The sequence below is a fragment of the Hyla sarda genome, chromosome 7 (genome assembly GCF_029499605.1).
Source record: "Hyla sarda isolate aHylSar1 chromosome 7, aHylSar1.hap1, whole genome shotgun sequence".
NCBI classification, from domain to species: Eukaryota; Metazoa; Chordata; class Amphibia; order Anura; family Hylidae; genus Hyla; species Hyla sarda.
Window position 1 is genome coordinate 76,787,537 of NC_079195.1, and position 18,494 is coordinate 76,806,030.

An 18,494-nucleotide genomic window follows, 5' to 3' on the forward strand; every position below is an offset into this window, starting at 1 on the left:
GCTATAAATGTCCACATAGTAATACCCCTTGGTAATAGATAAGTAAAAGGGGCAACATTAAAGGGGTACTCTGCTGAAAACATCTTATCTCCTATCCAAGGGATAGGGGATAAGATGTCTAATTGTGGGGATCCCGCCGCTGGGGACCCCCGCGATCTCTGCTGCGGCACCCCTGTCATTTGGTGCACGGAGCGAACTCCGATCCGTGTCTAGTGACTGGCGAGCATGGCCGCCACGCCCCCTCTATTCATGTTTATGGGAGGAGGAGTGATGACTATGTACTAGCCACCACGCCCCCTCCCATAGACATGAATAGAGGGGGCATGGCATGACGTCACAAACGCGGAAGCTCCAAGCTTCCGTGTTCCGGATGCTGCCAATGCCAGCCCGGAGATCGAGGGGGTCCCCAGTGGTAGGACCCCCACGATTATACATCTTATCCCCTATCTTTTGGATAAGGGATAAGATGTTGTCAGAGGAGTACCCCTTTAAGAATGAATAATAAAATGTATGGGACATACCATCTGAAGAACTGTGGAATTGGTTCTCATTGACAAAGCTGGACAAGTCAGAAGGCTGGGGGTAGTCCTGCTTCTCTTGTTCTAGGTCCACTGCCATGCAAGTCCATTTCTGGCTACTGACCGAAGAGGCCAGCTTTTCCTCATCAGTAGCATGTTCTTCTGAAGATATTACAGGAGGAGTGTCGGATTTACAAAGTATTGTGAGTTCCTGAAAAATAGTATTCATTATATTATATGCAAATATTTACTTCTGCAAAAACGTAGCAAATTCACAGCTATAACACTATAACCAGACGCCTAATATTGTGTAGGAAACCCTTGCGCTGCCAAAACAGATATGGTCCATCAAGGCCTGGACTCTACCAAATTGTTTTTATAGGCACTGAATAAAAATACCCTATTTTTACGAACTGTCCATGGTTCTACAAACAGCTGGCAATCCACGGATCAGACATTTTCCCAGCACATTTCACAGGGGGCTCGGATGGAGGTTTGAGGAATTTGAAGGCTAAGTCCACAATTTGAACTCTTAGGCTATGTTCACATGTTGGAATGTCTACACGGATAGGTGCCGTCTCATAGTAGGCTATACATTCTGTGCGGAGTCTCAGAAATAATGGATCTTTCTTTCTGCAGACACAGAAAATAGAATTTCGGCGCAAGAAACTCCACCGTGTGCACAGCGCGGCAGAATCTCTGTGTGGCATTCCAATGGGGAATTATGCACAAAAATTCTGCCGTGTGAACATAGTTTAATATTCCTTGTTCCTGAACAACATTTGCTTGGTAGCAGGACTCATTATCTTGCAGAAAGAAACCACTGCTATTATGGTATACTCCTACTACTGCTCCTATCATGGACAGTGTCTGTTCCATGATGGGAGCAGTAGTAGGAGGGACTACTCCTGCTGGGGAAGCGGGCGGCATTGTGCTGCGATCCCCAGCCAGCTCTATGAAAAATCCTGAGCTGCACTGTATAATTTTAACACCCCCCCCCCCCCCCCCCTGAGAGCCGTGAATGGCCACTCAATGCCGGCCATTCAGGGCTCCCGGTGGGGTATTTGATAATGAAGTGCAGAGTTTTATATATACATTGCTGGGGAGCGGTGCGGCATGCCACCTGCTCTCCTGGTTAATAACTTATGATGGAAACGGGTCTCAGAATTGAGATCTGATACAATCAATCCCTTAGCCCCTGTACTACTACCCCCAACATGGTGGCAGTAGTAGCACCAGCACTACTGTAGTTTCCCCAGCCGCCCACAGACTCCCGCAGCCGGGGAAACTACTACTCCCATCATGGAAATAAGTTTGTTCCATGATGGGAGTAGTAGTACCCTCCAGCTGCAGGGGGGGGCGGGGTCTGTGGGCATCTGTGGAATTACTTTTTCACAGATATTTAAACCTTATATTGTTTTTATATTACACAATATTGCCGTTTCCCATTTTGGAGGGGGGAAAAACTGATACAAAAACGTATTGCAAAATTGTGATGTGAATGCACCCTTAGACTTGTCCGTAATTCCTGCTTAAAACAGATCAACTTCAACAACTGTTTACTTCCTATCTGGTCACGTCAGTGGTTTTAATGATATAGCTGATATAACATTTCCACAACCACTATTTTATGTAGGTGTTTCCTTACTTTTCCCTGTATAGTATTACCTTGTAAAATAAAGGAGGATCATAATATACCTGAATTCATGAAAACATACCTCGGAGCCATTTTCAGTGACCGGAGATCGCTTCGGTGATTTCTTCACCCTAAATGTGTCACTGAATCATGAAAAGTGAGAAAACAAAATCAACCCAAGAAACAAATAACATTTCTTTTTCAATATTCAACAAGATTAACCGCTGCCACACTAAATAAATTACTAGTAATTTCAGCTTCAGCAATGTATGGACTTGTATGTCCACCCATGGTCTTCCCCAGACACCATATTCTCCTTAAAGGGGTACTCCACTGGAAAACATTTTTTAAATCAACTGGTGCCAGAAAGTTAAACAGATTTGAAAATTACTTGAAAAAAAAATTCTTAATTCTTCCAGTACCTATCAGCTACTGTATGATCCACAGGAAGTTCTTTTCTTTTTGAATTTCTTTTCTGTCTGACCACAGTGCTCTCTGCTGACACCTCTGGCCTACTCTGGACAGTTCCTGACATGGACAGAGGTGTCAGCAGAGAGCATGTGCTCAGACTGAAAGGAAATTCAAAAAGAAAATAACTTCCTGTGGAGCATATAGCAGCTGATAAGTACTGGAAGGATTAAGATTTTTAATAGAAGTAATTTACAAATCTGTTTAACTTTCTGGCACCAGTTTATTTAAAAAAAAAAAAAGTTTTCCACCGGAGTACCCCTTTAAAGGTTATGTGTCCAAGGGAAGATCCCTCCATAACACAGAAGGATTGCAGAAGGCCACAAGTTTAGTTATCTACACCTCCATGCATCTCTGTGTAGAACTGGAAGACATATTGAGGTGCAGCATGGACCTATGTCATTTTATGGGAGTAGTATTTGCACCCACATAATATGGCCATTTGCAAGCACCCCAGGTGTTGTTCACATTTTTCTTCAATTATCTCTTAGTTTTATCGGTTCCTGGTGACAGCTTTTCCATTATGCCATAATATCCATAAGGTGATATATGCCCCATTCTCATAGGACATATGGATGGACATTATAGAAGAGGGATCTTATGTTAAAATGTGCGGCCAAAGGAAAAATAAGCCAGAAAGTGTCATCTTCATGTCAGAACTGAAACAGCAGCCATATTTGTTTTTATTTAGCTTTCCCAGAATCAGATAGAACTATGAAATACTAGAAGCGGAACAATGTTTCTTAGTCAATACTAACAAGACACCAAATTCTAAAAATTAACTGGCAACAAGCCATCGTCTGTCTCTTTGCATTACAGAAATGTACCCCATGTTTGTTACCCCCCCCCCCCACCCTTCGCCCATCTTTACAGCACTGCCCTACACATAGACTGCACACCCCACATAGTCACAAGCATGACTTCACATAGAGCAAGGGCTTTGTGGTAGGTGAAACATCAGGGATAAGACAAGACATGGAAGGAAATGGTAACTCCATGCTGAGCAAAGCAGGAACATAGACACATAACAAGTGAGGAATATATTAATGGCTAGAATTACTTACAAGAGAGAACAGACAGACACGACATCTTCAACCATCCTATAGACGTAGAGACAAAGAGACAGACAGACAGGAGGCTGTGTACGTACTGAAATATGTCCTCCGTGTCGCCACAAGAGTTATGTGCACGCAAACAATAACATACACCAGGAAGGAACTTCTTAACAGAACACTACAACCTCCCCTCAAATCTAAACAATAAGATTTCATGTATTATAAATATATCTGTATGACAGATACACATGTATGGGGGTGTACAGTATGTATGGGGGTGTACAGTGTACATTTACACATCTGTGGCCACCAGAAACTTTCTTCTGGTCTGTGTCTTTTGAAAAGTATAGAGTTACAGGGAATGTGTATTAGAAAATGACCTATTGTTTAAATAAAGTTTTTATAAATTTATGTTAACCATATATTTTGAAGACTTCTTGGTGATATTTTTTCTATTTTCCTATCTGTATCAGGGATGTCGAAACCCTGGTTTGCTAGGTGTGGCGCACCTCCAGCCCCCATCTGCCACCACTTGAATGCAGCAGGGGCTGCTGGTAGCAGACGTGCCACGTTAGGTAACTTTTGTAGCTAGGTAACTTTGATGGGAGCTACACAGGTGGGTGTTGCTACTACTACGAGGGGGGTGGGCTGCTGCTACTACTACAGGGAGGCTACTGCTGCTACTACTACAGGGAGGCTGATACTACTACTACATCGGGGCTGCTGATGCTACTACAGGGAGGGCTGTTAGTACTAAAGGGGGGCTGCTACTACTACAGGAGAGTAGCTGCTATTACTACAGAGGAGCTGCTACAACCTACAGGTGGGCATTACTACCTACAGGGAGATGCTGCTACCTACGGAGGGCTGCTACATGTATTTTTTTATTTTTATGTACGGTATGTGGATGTCTTGCAGCCCTCCAACATCTGAAGTCTATCAAAAGTGGTTCCTATGTTGAGCATCCCACCCCTGATCTATATTTTAAAATAATCCTGAAGTTTTCATTCTCACCACTGAGTCTAAAACTAAGCTGAGGCATTCTGTTCTGTCTGTGATAATAAGGAGGAGACTCCTGTAAAAAGATATGTGTACAGCATTACAGTGAAAGGTGACACCAGAAGATAGAGAATAAAATAGGAGCTCAGCCTCCCCTTCCATGCATCTATGGGTGGGCTGGACATACCCAAAAGCTGTATCTCTTACTCTCCTATAGAGATACATGGAGTGGCGTGTAGGCCACAGCTTCATGCTGTGGTCTACACTCTGCATTCATGGGGTGAGCCGGGGCGCCAGGCAGGAAATCATGGGGGGTCCCAGCGGTTGGACCCCCCACGGTCTCACACTTATATATTTTATACTGAGTAACATTGATTTGAGGGGATGATACCTCCAGTAGGTGGCAGTGAGGAGCAACAAAAAAATCACCATTAGAATCAGGACACCTGAGGCTACAAAATCATATGAAAGCTCAATTTTTATATTGCCCATAGGTCCTCTTTAGTAGTTTATTTTATTGACCACTAAAGATGTTTGGTTCCAGATATGTGTTGCCACAAGGTAAGATATGGTTGGCATGATCATTCACTAGGGCTCTGCCAAATGATAAAATCTGTAGCTAGTGATACTGCTGGACCATCATGGTTATAGATCATAGTTTCCATGAACGCAATAGATTAACAGGGTTGATCATGTGGTCCAAGCCTTTGGAATCCATAAGAAGTGTGGCTTAGTGGTTATCACTATTGATGTTAGGTTTGACAATATATGCCTGGAGTCTGTATGTGCTCCGTATGTGGGTTTTTCTGGCGGGTTAATCCATGCTCTATTAATTTGGACATAGTGTATGTGAAAAATAGAATCTACTAGTTTTCAAAAAAGACTAATTTTCCTAATAGTTCATCTACTCTTCCTCTTGGGTCCCAGCACCTCTCTGTCAGGTGATCCTCGGTAGGACAGGATAAAAAACTGTATTTATACTTCATATCTCTATCTTCTGACCGATTCACTCTCCATAACATAACCAGTGAAAAAACACTCTGTAACTACTGAACTGGAAGAACTGGAAAAGCTATCTATAATGGACAAGACACAGTCCTATTGAACTGATGTCCCAGTTTTCTATAATAATATAAAAGACCGCAGGACGTTTGCCTGTATATAGGTCACAGTATCTCTAATGATCTTACGCTGTTGTCTCTATAGAGTATACTACTGCTAGTACTCCATTAACATTGCATGAAATAGCTGCAGACAATAGAAGTTTAACCCAGGGCAACAGTTTACCTTTCCGAAATGAGTTTTCTTTTATTTTCAATCTCTTATATTATATATTTATATCTCTTATATAAGTTCTTCAGTCTTGTAATTGTAAATGCAGCTGCACAAAAGTGCAAGTAACCATATATATATAGAATTCTAGGGTAGACCGAAATGTTGTGTAGATTGCCATTAGCAGTAGAAGCTTTTTGTCACTTACGTTTTTAACGGAGTCTTCTTTTTCTTGGCTGGCTTATTGCTTTCCCCATTCTGTTCAGCACTTATTTCAAAAGAAGCCGGTGCCTTAGCAGGGGACTCTGACCTCTGAACAATGGGTTTAGGTGGTTCAGGGAGAGGTTCTTGTGTAGATGAAGGCAAGTCTTGCATTTTTCCACTGGAGGAGAAGGGGTTAAAATTCGGATCATCCCACTGATCCAAATTGTAGGCATAAGATCCTTTGGGAATGGGAGTATCATCAGGATCATTTGGAATAGGACTAGGAGCTCCAGGAGGAGCGTCAGGCTTTTCCACAGCCTTTTTGGGCTTGGGTTTCCGCAGTGGCATTTTGCCTGTGGGTTTCTTGCCTTTTCTTGAGGGAGGCTGACCCTCACGTGCCTCCTCAGAATAATCGAACTCCAGCCTCACTGATTGACCGATCACTGCAGGGTTTTCTGGTATTTCAGGGCCACTGGGGGCCGCTTCAAGTTTTTGGTGGGTAGGTATAGGTGGAGACACCCTTCCTGTTGCTTGTGTTTGAGAGATCTCAACAGGAGGAGAACTTGCAACTCCACTTAGTTGGGAGTCTGTCTGGGACAACTCTGGAGCTGAGGGTGGTAAACTTTCCTCTTTTCCAGCTACTGGCAAATCAGCATCTGTTTCAGAAGGAGGAGGAGGAAGGGATGGTGCAAGTTGCCCCTGCAGATTTCTATCCACTTCTATTTCTTGTGACTGTCCGGATAATGTCTGACTCGTCTCTTTAGAGTCATCAGTGTTGAAAGCTTCGACTTGTTTCTTAGTACTTCCAGACTTCTTCTTTAGGGATGCTGGCCGTGCCTTTTTTGTCCTACGCAAAGTACTGCAAGCACTGCCAGATCCTCCTTGATAGTTAGGCAATTCTTCAAGTTGGAAGTCTGCAGCTTGTAAGCTAAGAGACCTAGACAAAGTATTGCGGCTGAGAGGAACTGAGTCTGTGGATTTTCGACGAGTTTTGGAGGGAGCCTCTGAGGAAGCAGGAATGACTTCTGGTAACTCTGAATCAAAGTTGTATGCTCCACTACTTGCTATAGGCTTGTCTTCATCAAACACCACAGAAAATGATCTAGACGGCTGGCGAAAAGGAGAATCTGTAAAGTTCTCTGGTGCAGTCTCAACAGGAGCTTCTGTGCTTTCCAAATTTGGGACCAAATCTGAAAAAAGAAGATACAAAACTCGTTATTTTAATTTTAGAACCTGTGGGAAAGAAATAATATGGTATATTGAAGATTCTGAAATGCACACCACAGCAGTGAAACCCACTTAAACAACCATATAAAGTGAGCATTAATGGAGAGTTATCATAATTATCACTAGTGGCGTCGCTAGGGGGGGGGGGGGGGGGCGTGCCCCCCCCAATGCTGCGGGATTTTGCCGTGAATTATAATTTTTTTATTTCCCGCCCCAGCCTGTGTGGCTGTAACTCACGGCACCGCAGGGGGGGAAGGGAAGCGTATGTGCATACTGCACACACAGCGTCCCCCAGCGTCCCTCTCCCCCTGAGTCCCCCTCCGTCACCCTCTCCCCCTGCGGCACAGTAAGCCGAAAATGGTGCCGAAGATGCCGTGGAACTGAAATGGTGGGAAGATGCCATGGAACTGCAAGCTGGGCCCGTGCCGGCTTGCTTAAGGTACTGTACCCTGTCCACCCCTCTGTTACCCCCCCCCCCCCCCCCGTCACCCATGTCCACCCCCCGTCACCCATTCCCCCCCCCCTGTCATTCATGTCTACCCTCCTGTCATTCATGTCTGCCTTGTCCACCCCCTCGTCCATCCCTGTCACCCATGCCCCGAGCCGAAAAAGGTTTGGAAACACTGATATATATATATATACACACACACGTTTTAAAATTGCCCCCCCACTTTTGTCACTGGCCCCCCATGTTCCCCCCTAAATATGAATGCTGGAGACGCCACTTATCACTATTATAATGTATAGCTTGGAAGAAAGGGGAGACAGAGGGGATATGGTATAAACTTCTGAATACATAAAAAGAATCAACACAGGAAAGGAAGAGAGAAGATTTAAAGGGTTATTCCAGGAAAAAAGTTTTTTTTTTTTTTTTAAATCAACTGGCTCCAGTAATTATCAGCTACTGAGTTTGTTTGGAAACAGTGCTCTCTGCTGACATCTCTGCTTGTCTCAGGAACTGCACAGAGCTGAATAGGTTTGCTATGGGAATTTGCTTCTAGTCTGGACAGCTCCCGAGACACGTGTCATCAGAGAGCACTTAGACATAAAAAAAAGAACAACTCAACTTCAGCAGCTCATAAGTACTGAAAGGATTTTTTAATAGAAGTAATTTACAAATCGGTTTAACTTTCTGGAGCCGGTTGATTTATAAAAAAAAAAAGTTTTTTCCTGGATAACCCCTTTAAGAGTAGAAAAACTACCACAAGAGGACATAGTTTTATATTAGAAGGTCGAAGGTTTCTGCAGTGATATCAGGAAGTATTACTTTACTGGAATAGCCTTCCTGCAAAAGTGGTCGCTGCAAATAAAGGGAAGGAGTTTAAGCATGCATGGGATAGGCATAAGACTATCCTTCATATAAGATAGGGCCAGGGACCTTTTCATAGTATCCAGGGTATTGGGCAGACTAGATGGGCCAAATGGTTCTTATCTGCCGACATAATCTATGTTTCTATATTTCTAGATTATAGCAGTCTAAGCTGTGAATGAAGCACTGGAGTGAGATCAAATACAGTAAACCTGTGAAGTCTCTTTGCAGTCTCTGTATCAGCTTTATTTTGGCTCTCTATAATCACTCCCCCTTCCATCCTTATCCTCACCCTTCCCATCCTTATCCTCACCCTTCCCCTCTCCTTACACTCTATGGGCATGATGTAACTTGATCCCTCAGTAAGCTTCTAGTCCCTCTTGTAAATGCAAGACTGAATTGAGCAATTTTTTTTTTAAAGTGAATGAAAGCTTAGGAGGGAAAAGGAGCCTGATAATATATAGTTTCTTACATTTGTACTATTGGTTTATGCAAAGTTTGTTAAAACAATGATGCCTATTTAATTTTACCTTGTTCTTGAGGCTTGGGTAGAAAGTAAGGAGTCTCTTCTTCTTCACGTTGCTGTGGTTGCTGGTCTTGAATCTCTGGCAGTGTAGGAATAGGGACTGGTGGTACAGACTTTACTGGGGTTGTTGATTCTGGGGTCTCAAAAGCTTCTTCAGAATCGGAGCTCCTATATACACAATAGAACAAAAGAACATTGTTATATTGTGCTCAAACTTGTAGACCATATTCGCTATTAATACTAATTAATCTCAGGAGATTCCTGTCATGTCCATATGGCAGGTCAAGTAGGCTAGATTTTTTTTACCCTGTGCATTAACTCAAAAGACCACAAAATTCATATATAGTGTTTTATGTATGGACATACGTTGGAGAGATTGCCTAGAGGTAATGTTATAGATCATGCCGTAATCCAGTTTTCCTATATTGAGATCCAGGCATGTTACCCTGAAAATACTATTCAATTAAAGGGCATCATAATATAGAGCTGAAAGAGTTGATCAGATTAATATGTACGTTTATGGATAAATAACACGCCATTTATTCAGTTAAATGTCTGCTCATTCTGGACTTAGGTGTCCAGTGGGATGTCCTAATCAGTGATTGACAGCTTGTCAGGTATGTGTGGGCATATAGAGATGGTTTTTAATTCATGAGTAGGACGGCCCACCAGACTCGTAAACAGAACTTTAAATGAACAAATGACAAGTTTTACAGAATCTTTTCTTACAAAATCTGCTGAGCTCCTCCTGTTCTATAACTTGCTGCCTGTAGATCAGACTGCATGTTCAGTGGGGCAGGTTTCCTTTAAGTAGAGATCCCACGACCTTACTTGAACTAAAAGATTCACATGGTTGATATTCACTACGATACCATCAGAGTAATTCCAGAACATTAATAATAAAAGCAGGTGGACAATATGAAAGACAATATATAATACACTAAAGGTCATTCCGAGCCGTTTCACATGTTTCTATCTATTGTAGGAATTGTTGCCCAGAAGAAATGCCATTATACAAATCCAATATCAGAAGAAATCTTTTACAGGATGAAAACCTTCCAAAAATCTGTTCACACTAGTATCATAGTTTGCATTATTATAGGAGCCGAAAAGGATTCATTGTGTAATGGAACATAATGGATCGATTATGGGTACACCGGGATCTCTTAGTGCAGCAGATGTTTGACAGACCAGACCCTAACACCAGTGTGAACAGAATCTAAGACATACATTACCTTTTAGTGGTGTGCCATGTATGTAAGATGTAGACGGCAATGCGAATGGCTGCAGGGAGGTTTATTATAGAGCTCAGGTTCAGCCATGGAGGTGTTAGATTGGACTGAATATGTTGCCACCACTGTGGATCAGAGCGATGATTCGCACTACATGTCCCATCATGTCAGTGATATTCCTTTGGCACATCGCTCTTATTCCCTCAAGCACTAGCTGACAACATTGATTTCAGAAATAACACATCCCTTTTATACTTGGACTGAGTGCAGACTATATACACACAAGTGTCTGGTGACATCATTGAGACATGAGGTACTGCTGTGGATTTTATGGTTATCATGTGATTGAAACCTGATGAAGTCAGCGCTGGATAAACAGTTCACAGGTTGAGACAACATCACTACATGACTAGAGGCGATGAGGTCCACAATTCGGTATGAATAGAATGTGTGTACAATCCAGGCTTGCGTGGCTTTAACATGAGGTTAAGTGGATGTTCATGTGTTAATGAAGATTAATGTCCAGCAGGTAAGAAGCTAAGAAGATACAAGGTAAAAAGCTTCAGCACTCAAGAAATAGCAGCACGGAAGGCCAATTACACGACCGCCGAAGGGAAGGTGACGGAGGTGAACCAGGATGCTTGCTCGGCATAATAGTAATGGTGTATAACAGGAATTATCTCCGGTACACAAACAAGAGCCTGCAAGTGAGTAGGTACATGACTGGGAACACATAACTAATGCCAGACACATTGAGCAGCAGGTGAGGACATTACGTAACATAACATTATGTAATATATGCCAGGGTGGGCGGCATTATGGCAGCCTTCATCTGCTGCAAAACAATTACACAGGCCTGACACATATATATACATAACAAAGGTCTAACATGATGGAAACTCGCATTGAAGGCTGTAGCTGATGCATGCCCTCATTTATTTTATAGGTAGAGGTCCAGATTTGGGTGTCCATGGGTGGACATAGAATACGCCTGTGCTGCTACAGGCAAGAGGGTTGCTGCCATCTTTAAAGGCTAATACCGGGTCTTCCTATTGTACATGGCATGTAAGCATGATGCTACCGATTCCTGTGGCTCACAATTACTGACAGATTATGTTATTTCCTTAGTGAGGGATTTCCTCTATGAATAGCACCAGGATCAATTATGAAGACCTAAGCAGCAACATAGTCTTGCAAAAAAAAAACTCTTCAGCTTTGCATCCATTACCCCTCCAAACAGGCCCTCAGGCTACGTTTCCACTTGGTTTTTTCTCTGGTAGTTTTTGGAGTACTGCCACTGCAGTTTTTGAGCTAAAGTCAGAAGTGGATCCATAAGGGAGGAGAAGTGTAAGTCTTTCCTTTATATCCCCTATTCCTTTTGAATACATTTCTGGCTTTGGCTCAAAAACTGCAGTGGAAGCTATCCAAAAACTGCCAGAAAAAACTTAGCCTCACACAAATTTTCTTTAGTTACCTATTTTGGCAACTAAAGAATGTATACAAAACAATGCATTGAGTGCACGCCCCTATTGGTTTTAATAGAGATATCCACCATAGTTCACATTGTGATCTGCGGTATGTATTTATTCAGCACACATTTTAGATATGCCGGAATAAGTGATGTGTTACTTATTCTAAGTCGCTTACTCAGAAGAGTGTGTACAGTTTGCATGGGTTTCAAGGATCAAGCAGAAATCCCTCTAGTTATGACTGACTTTAAAGCAAACCACTTTTCACAAGGGTCTAAGTCTTATTGGATGAATACTATAAAAAATAAAAAAACCTTGTGCTGCTATGTTTGGTATACAGTGAACATGGAGAATGGAATTACATATATGAAATAATCTGTTTAGACGGAGAGGCCCTCAGAATCATCTCCTCTGGTGCACTCAAGGGGCCCGACACTGAACACATGCCACAGGGTGGTCAAAAAACAATCATTTAAAGGGAACCTGTCATTACTTTACTGCTTCCTGGCCCTGAACCTGAACTGAGTTATCAGAGAGGTTACATGATGGGTTCTCACTGCCACACCAGCTACCATACATTATGCCCGCACACCATAATCATGTGAGTGGGACCGGTGTGACAGTTCCATGTGAAGTCCTCTTTATGGCTTGATGGTGTCGCCCAATTGGTCTCTAAACCAATCTTGGGCATATAGCTGAAGAGGATAGACCTCCATTCTAGCCTCCATTGCCAACTTGATGAGCATCATAACTTTACGATTTCTGCTTTTTTATCTTGTAATTTCAACATTCCTCCGAAAACCATTAATAACCTTATTGATCATACTAAGATGTGTAAGTGTGCGGCACTCATACTCACTACTGAATAAATCGAGATGTTTTTAATATATTGTTATCATTTATTGTTACCATTTTTTTTATGATTTACATATCATTAACCTGTCTATTGATCCTGCCATTTCCATAATTCCATGACTTTCTTGGTGTTGCAATTTCAATGTTGAGGAATGTACATACATTTATTTTGCCTAATTTGGTGGGATTTTCAGTCTAATGATGTACAAAAAAATATAACATACTTTTTTCTCGCTTTCACTGTTTCAGGCTAAGTTTCCACTCTGACTCAAAAAACCGCAAGGAAAAATGCCACGGCATTATCCTGCATTTGGCCTTTTTCCTTGTGTTTTTTCAGTCATTTTTGTCTTTAATGAAAATTGCATTTTTGGCCCCTTTGGCGTTTTTTTTTTTCTTTCCAAATTTGTTGAGTACCAAAAAAAAAAAGAAGAAGAAGAAAAAGGATGCAGTAGGGATGGAAAAAAATGAATTTAACGAAATTTATTTTTTTTTATAAGAAAATTTTAATACATTTTTAAACAGGGATCAATTTATGTGGGTGGGCAGGGACCTAAAAATGTAGCCGACAATAAAATGTAGAAAGGCCATTTAAATGTAAAAATATTTTTTTTATAATTAATTTTGTTAAACTTTTTATTAGTAATGTATTTTAATAATGTGTTTAATAAAGTGTGTGTGTTTTTTTTTTTTTTTACTTTTTTCACTTTTTTTCCTTTATTTTTTACATCTTTTAGGTAGTACTACTACTCCCAGCATGAAACAGACTGTTTTTACACTTAAATGGCCCCTTACTACATTTTTATTATTGTTGGCTACATTTTTAGGTTCCTGCCCGCCAGCATAAATTGGTCACAGTTTTAAAATTTACAAAAATTTTGTAATAAAAAATATGATTTTGTTAAAGGGGTATTCCAGGCCAAAACTTTTTTTTATATATCAACTGGCTCCGGAAAGTTAAACAGATTTGTAAATTACTTCTATTAAGAAAATCTTAATCCTTCCAATAGTTATTAGTTTCTGAAGTTGAGTTGTTGTTTTCTGTCTAACTGCTCTCTGATGACTCACGTCCCGGGAGCTGTGCAGTTCCTATGGGGATATTCTCCCATCATGCACAGCTCCCGGGACGTGACATCATCATTGAGCAGTTAGACAGAAAACTTCAGAAGCTAATAACTATTGGAAGGATTAAGATTTTTTAATAGAAGTAATTTACAAATCTGTATAACTTTCCAGAGCCAGTTGATATGTATAAAAAAAAGGTTTTGCCTGGAATACCCCTTTAAATACAATTTATTCCATCCTTACTGTATCTTTTATTTATTTTTTGCAAATTTTTTTAAATGGTACCCTACGAAATTTTTATTTAATCTCCATCACTTTTTTGGATCCCTAAAGTCCAAAAAAAAGAATAAAAAACGCCTGCAAAAACGCCAAAGTTAAAACCCACATGGCGTTTTTCTTTGCGTTTTTTCACTCCCTTAGACTTCTATGGCAGAAAAATGCCACGATTTCAGGAAAAAAACGCCATAGTCTCAACATGGCGCGATTTTGAAAAAATGCCAAGGAGCAGGAAAAACGCCAAAAAGGTGTGAAAAACCCAGACATAAAAAAACGCCATCAGGCTGTTTTGGTGTTTTTTTGGACAAAACGCAAAAAAAAAAAAACAAGTGGAAACTTAGTCTCATGAGATACATGCCTACGTATAGTATCAATGTATGGATCCAGTCCAGAGAGCTCTACTGCCTGGAAAAACATTCCTACACTGCATGTGAATAAATGTGCCCACCCTGGAAATATAAGTTCCTGTGTATACTGCAGAGTGAGGGCACATAAGCAGTACCTGGAGGAAGGTATATATACTGTATGAGCTCTGACATGTTAGTGACTGTTTCAGTCATTATGAGACAGCACAGTACAGCACTGTCATTACTTATGGAATATGCATCCTATAGATAAGAGCTTGGGGCACCATCTTCACTATGTGGTTAACAGGCAGCTGAACTTGAAGATAAGCAGATGGTATGTACTGTGTGTGTAAAGAGACTCAATGGCAATTTAACAATTTTTATGGTTATATGATACAAAGTGATGGTATATTACATGATGTCATCGCTTTATAATCAATTGAGGTCTGATCTTCAGGCCTTTCACCGATCCAGAGAATCAAGATGCTGCGGCGTACTAGACTAGGAAAGCTACACCCCCTCCTTACCGCTGTGTGAGTGACAAGATGTGACAATCATTCTAAGGAAATTTCAGGCTCATGGCTCCAGCTGTCATACACCATGAAGTCTCAATCTGACAGCATGATAATATTTTACAACATGATCCACGATAGGTAATGTCAGAGTATTCTGTACTTACAGGGGAATTACAAAGGAAGGTTCACTTGTGACAATCTCTTTCTGTTAGGCTAAGTTTCCACTTGATTTTTTTTCTGGCAGTTTTTGGAAATCTACCACTGGCAGAAAAAAAAACAAGTAGAAACTTCGCCTAAGAGGGTCTGCCAAAATGAAGCTGATCCGAGGATGTCCTCCTACTAGGATTCTCAGTGATCAGCTGTAATCTCAGGGGAAACCTGGCAGCATTTCCAACTTAAATGGGCAGTGTCAGAATCAAAAACTTTTTACATGTTGTACATAATGGCAAAACATTAGCCTTTCTAGTATACTTCATGAAAAAATGTATCTCCTTTTACTGAAACCAATGCTTATAAAAAAAAAAGCCCACTTGAGGTCCCAATACCATCCAGAACATAATCCTGTACGGCTGCACTATTATCTTTGTCCCAGCTGAAACACAGTCTTGGACAAAGTCCAGTAAGTGAGGTCAGGACTAGCACTCCTCTGTGCTCACTCCTGTCTTATCAGACTGCAGCATGAAAACAGAGAGGAGGAGGTTACAGAGCAGCTGCGGTGATTGGATGAAAAGATCCAGCACAGCAGAGTCAAGGAGGAAGTGAATGAATGAATGATGAGTGAGGGTAGGTTCAGTGCTTGTCTCAGACATGCCCCTTCCTGAGCAGTGCATGTCAAAATGAGTAAGCAGCAGAACGTAGGGGTTTGTGAACCAAATACAAAAGCAAGACACCTAAAAAAGCCATGTAAAGTGTCTGTACGACCTAGTGAGTAACATTTATAAGCTTATTTTTTTTCTATAATATGACAGGTACGTTTTAAGTGATGGTACATATGGTATGACCACCCCTGAGCTTAAGGGTGCGTTCCCACAGGGAGTATCTACGGCAGCAGTGGGAAATACGCTGCATATTCCTTGCTCACTATACACACAGGGCTTTCCGGCGGCAGCCCTATGTGTGTAGTGAGTTTTAGAGGCGGAGCCGTGTGCCGACGTAACTGTGACGCGTGGCTCCGCCTCCAAAACTCACTGCACACATAGGGCTGCCGCCGGAAATCCCTGTGTGTATAGTGAGCAAGGAATACGCAGCGTATTTCCTGCTGCTGCCGTAAATTTTGCTCAGAGTGAAATACGCTGCGTATACGCCGTGTGGGAACGCATCCTTAAAGAGTTTTCCACTTGCTAGAAAGGTCCTTGGACAATTTGCTGATCACAAATGTGATCTCCAGTGATCAGCTGTAATCTGTAGGTAGAACCTGGTAGCAAGAGTTGAGTTTTTCCAACAGATTAAATGAAGGATTACATAGTACACATTGAAATTAATATCTGGTTATTGTCAGATGTGCACAGTACAAAGGCATTTCTTACTATTTAACTTCTCCCTGTTTCAGCTTATAGATGGAGGTTACAAATGGGGGACCCAGAAGGGTAACTTCAAATCTTCAAGTCCCCAGTACAAAATCTATAAAACTATGACATATCATTAACAGTGCCGGGGTAGAGGCAGATTGCTATTCAACCTCTTGGCAACCCACAATGTTTGCCACTCAGTTTTCCCACGATACAGTTAAGACATTTTTATTTTAGTGTTTTCATGCTTTTAATCAGGAAAGTATACAGATTTTTGCTTTTAAGTCTGTTCACACAACTGTATTTTCCATCTGTTTATATATAAAAACTGTATTACATTAACGGAAAGTACCAATTATATTATCCATCTGTTTGTATTTAAACCATATTATGTCGTATTTAAACCAAATTGCAAAACAGAACAGTACACATTCCTGCACAAAATAATGGATTTATTGGTCTATTGAAGGCAACCAATGGCGGCATCAGAATTCAGTGGTCTAAAGCCGTTCATAGATATTAGGTTGATGTCAGAGGATTGTTTTTCAATTGATCCACAGCAGTGTAGGAGCTTTTCACAACCTTTTTGGATGTCCAGTCTTGGATGTTTTGGCTTAGAATTTTGATATTAACACAAATGTTCACCCAAATGTTCATGTCAATGGGCGATCAGAACTGAAAGTGTGAGTAAGGTAAGATACTGTGATATCACAAGTTAGTATCTGCAGTTATGATGCGGTGACATCATTAGTGGGTTTTAAAGGGGTATTGCGCCCCTAGACATCCTTTGGATAGGGGATAAGATCTCAGATCGCCGGGGTCCCGCCGCTGGGGACCCCCACAATATAGCAAGCAGCACCCACCTGTAACTGCTTCCGGAAGCGCTGGAGGTTCTCTGGCTAATTCCTCCCGACCACAGGGACGGAAGATCATGACGGAAGATCGGACAGAAGATAGTGACGTCACGACTCCACCCCCGTGTGACGTCACGCCCCGCCCCCTCAACGCAAGTCTATGGGAGGGGGCGTGACGGCTGTCACGCCCCCTCCCATAGACTTGCATTGAGGGGGCGGGGCGTGATGTCACACGGGGGCGGAGTCGTGACGTCACGATCTTCTGTCCCCGTGGTCTGGAGGAATTAGCCAGAGAGCCTCCAGCTCTTCCGGAAGCAGTTACAGGTGGGTGCTGCTTGCTATATTGCGGGGGTCCCCAGCGGAGGGACCCCAGCGATCTGACATCTTATCCCCTATCCTTTGGATAGAAGATAAGATGTCTAGGGGCGGAGTACCCCTTTAATAAGGTAAGAGGATGTGACATCACAAGTAAATTTTAACCAGGTACCTTTCTGTGACAAGTCAGGTAAGATTCCGTGACATGACAAATATGTTACATAATGTAAATTAATGTGACATCACAAGTAGGTTTCAGAAAGGTAACATGCTGTGACATCACAAATATAATTCACTCATGTAAGCTACTGTGACATCATGACTCATGTAAGCTGCGGTGACATCACAAATATATATATCACTCATGTAAGCTACTGTGACATCATAAAACATATTTAAATGGGCACTGTCATTTGGAAAAAATTTGACATGACCTAGAGGCATGGTAAAAGTGACCCGGGAGAATTTTGCGCTCAGCACGTTCTCTCCCACCTTCCTGTCACATGATCGAGTCTCATAATGTGAGTCTATGGAGTGTCTTGATCACGCAATACAGAACAGGGAGAGGAGTGCACGGCAGTGCAGACTTCTCCTGGCTTGTTCTCCTGATCAGGGAAGGTCTGAACACTCAGCCCCCCACCGATCAAAACTTATGACATGTCTCTAGGACTGCTGTGACACCATGATTCATGTGCAGTGACATCACTAATATGTATCACTCACTTCACAGGGTTCTGTACAGTACACGCAATGTCCTAAAAAAGTTAAATGGGGCTGCCCGCACCTGGTGTCCAAAGGAGCAGCTAACCCTGGTACAGATAAAGAGTAGTACAGAACATGTAATACC

The 18,494-nt window shown here is 41.8% G+C and overlaps 1 protein-coding gene across 2 annotated transcripts in view; it reads right to left on the reverse strand.

Annotated features, from left to right (window-relative positions):
• TACC2 (transforming acidic coiled-coil containing protein 2) overlaps positions 1-18,494 on the reverse strand; it is a 188,207-nt gene that overhangs the window by 48,180 nt on the left and 121,533 nt on the right. Inside the window, exons 7-11 of one of the 2 annotated variants that reach the window (XM_056529727.1) lie at positions 9,219-9,382; positions 6,157-7,342; positions 3,687-3,722; positions 2,237-2,297; positions 522-729 (exon numbers count right to left, since the gene is read on the reverse strand). In XM_056529727.1, coding sequence (XP_056385702.1) covers positions 522-729; positions 2,237-2,297; positions 3,687-3,722; positions 6,157-7,342; positions 9,219-9,382 — 1,655 coding nt within the window. The remainder of the gene's footprint in view (positions 1-521; positions 730-2,236; positions 2,298-3,686; positions 3,723-6,156; positions 7,343-9,218; positions 9,383-18,494) is intronic. The other variant, XM_056529728.1, reaches the window with a different exon arrangement.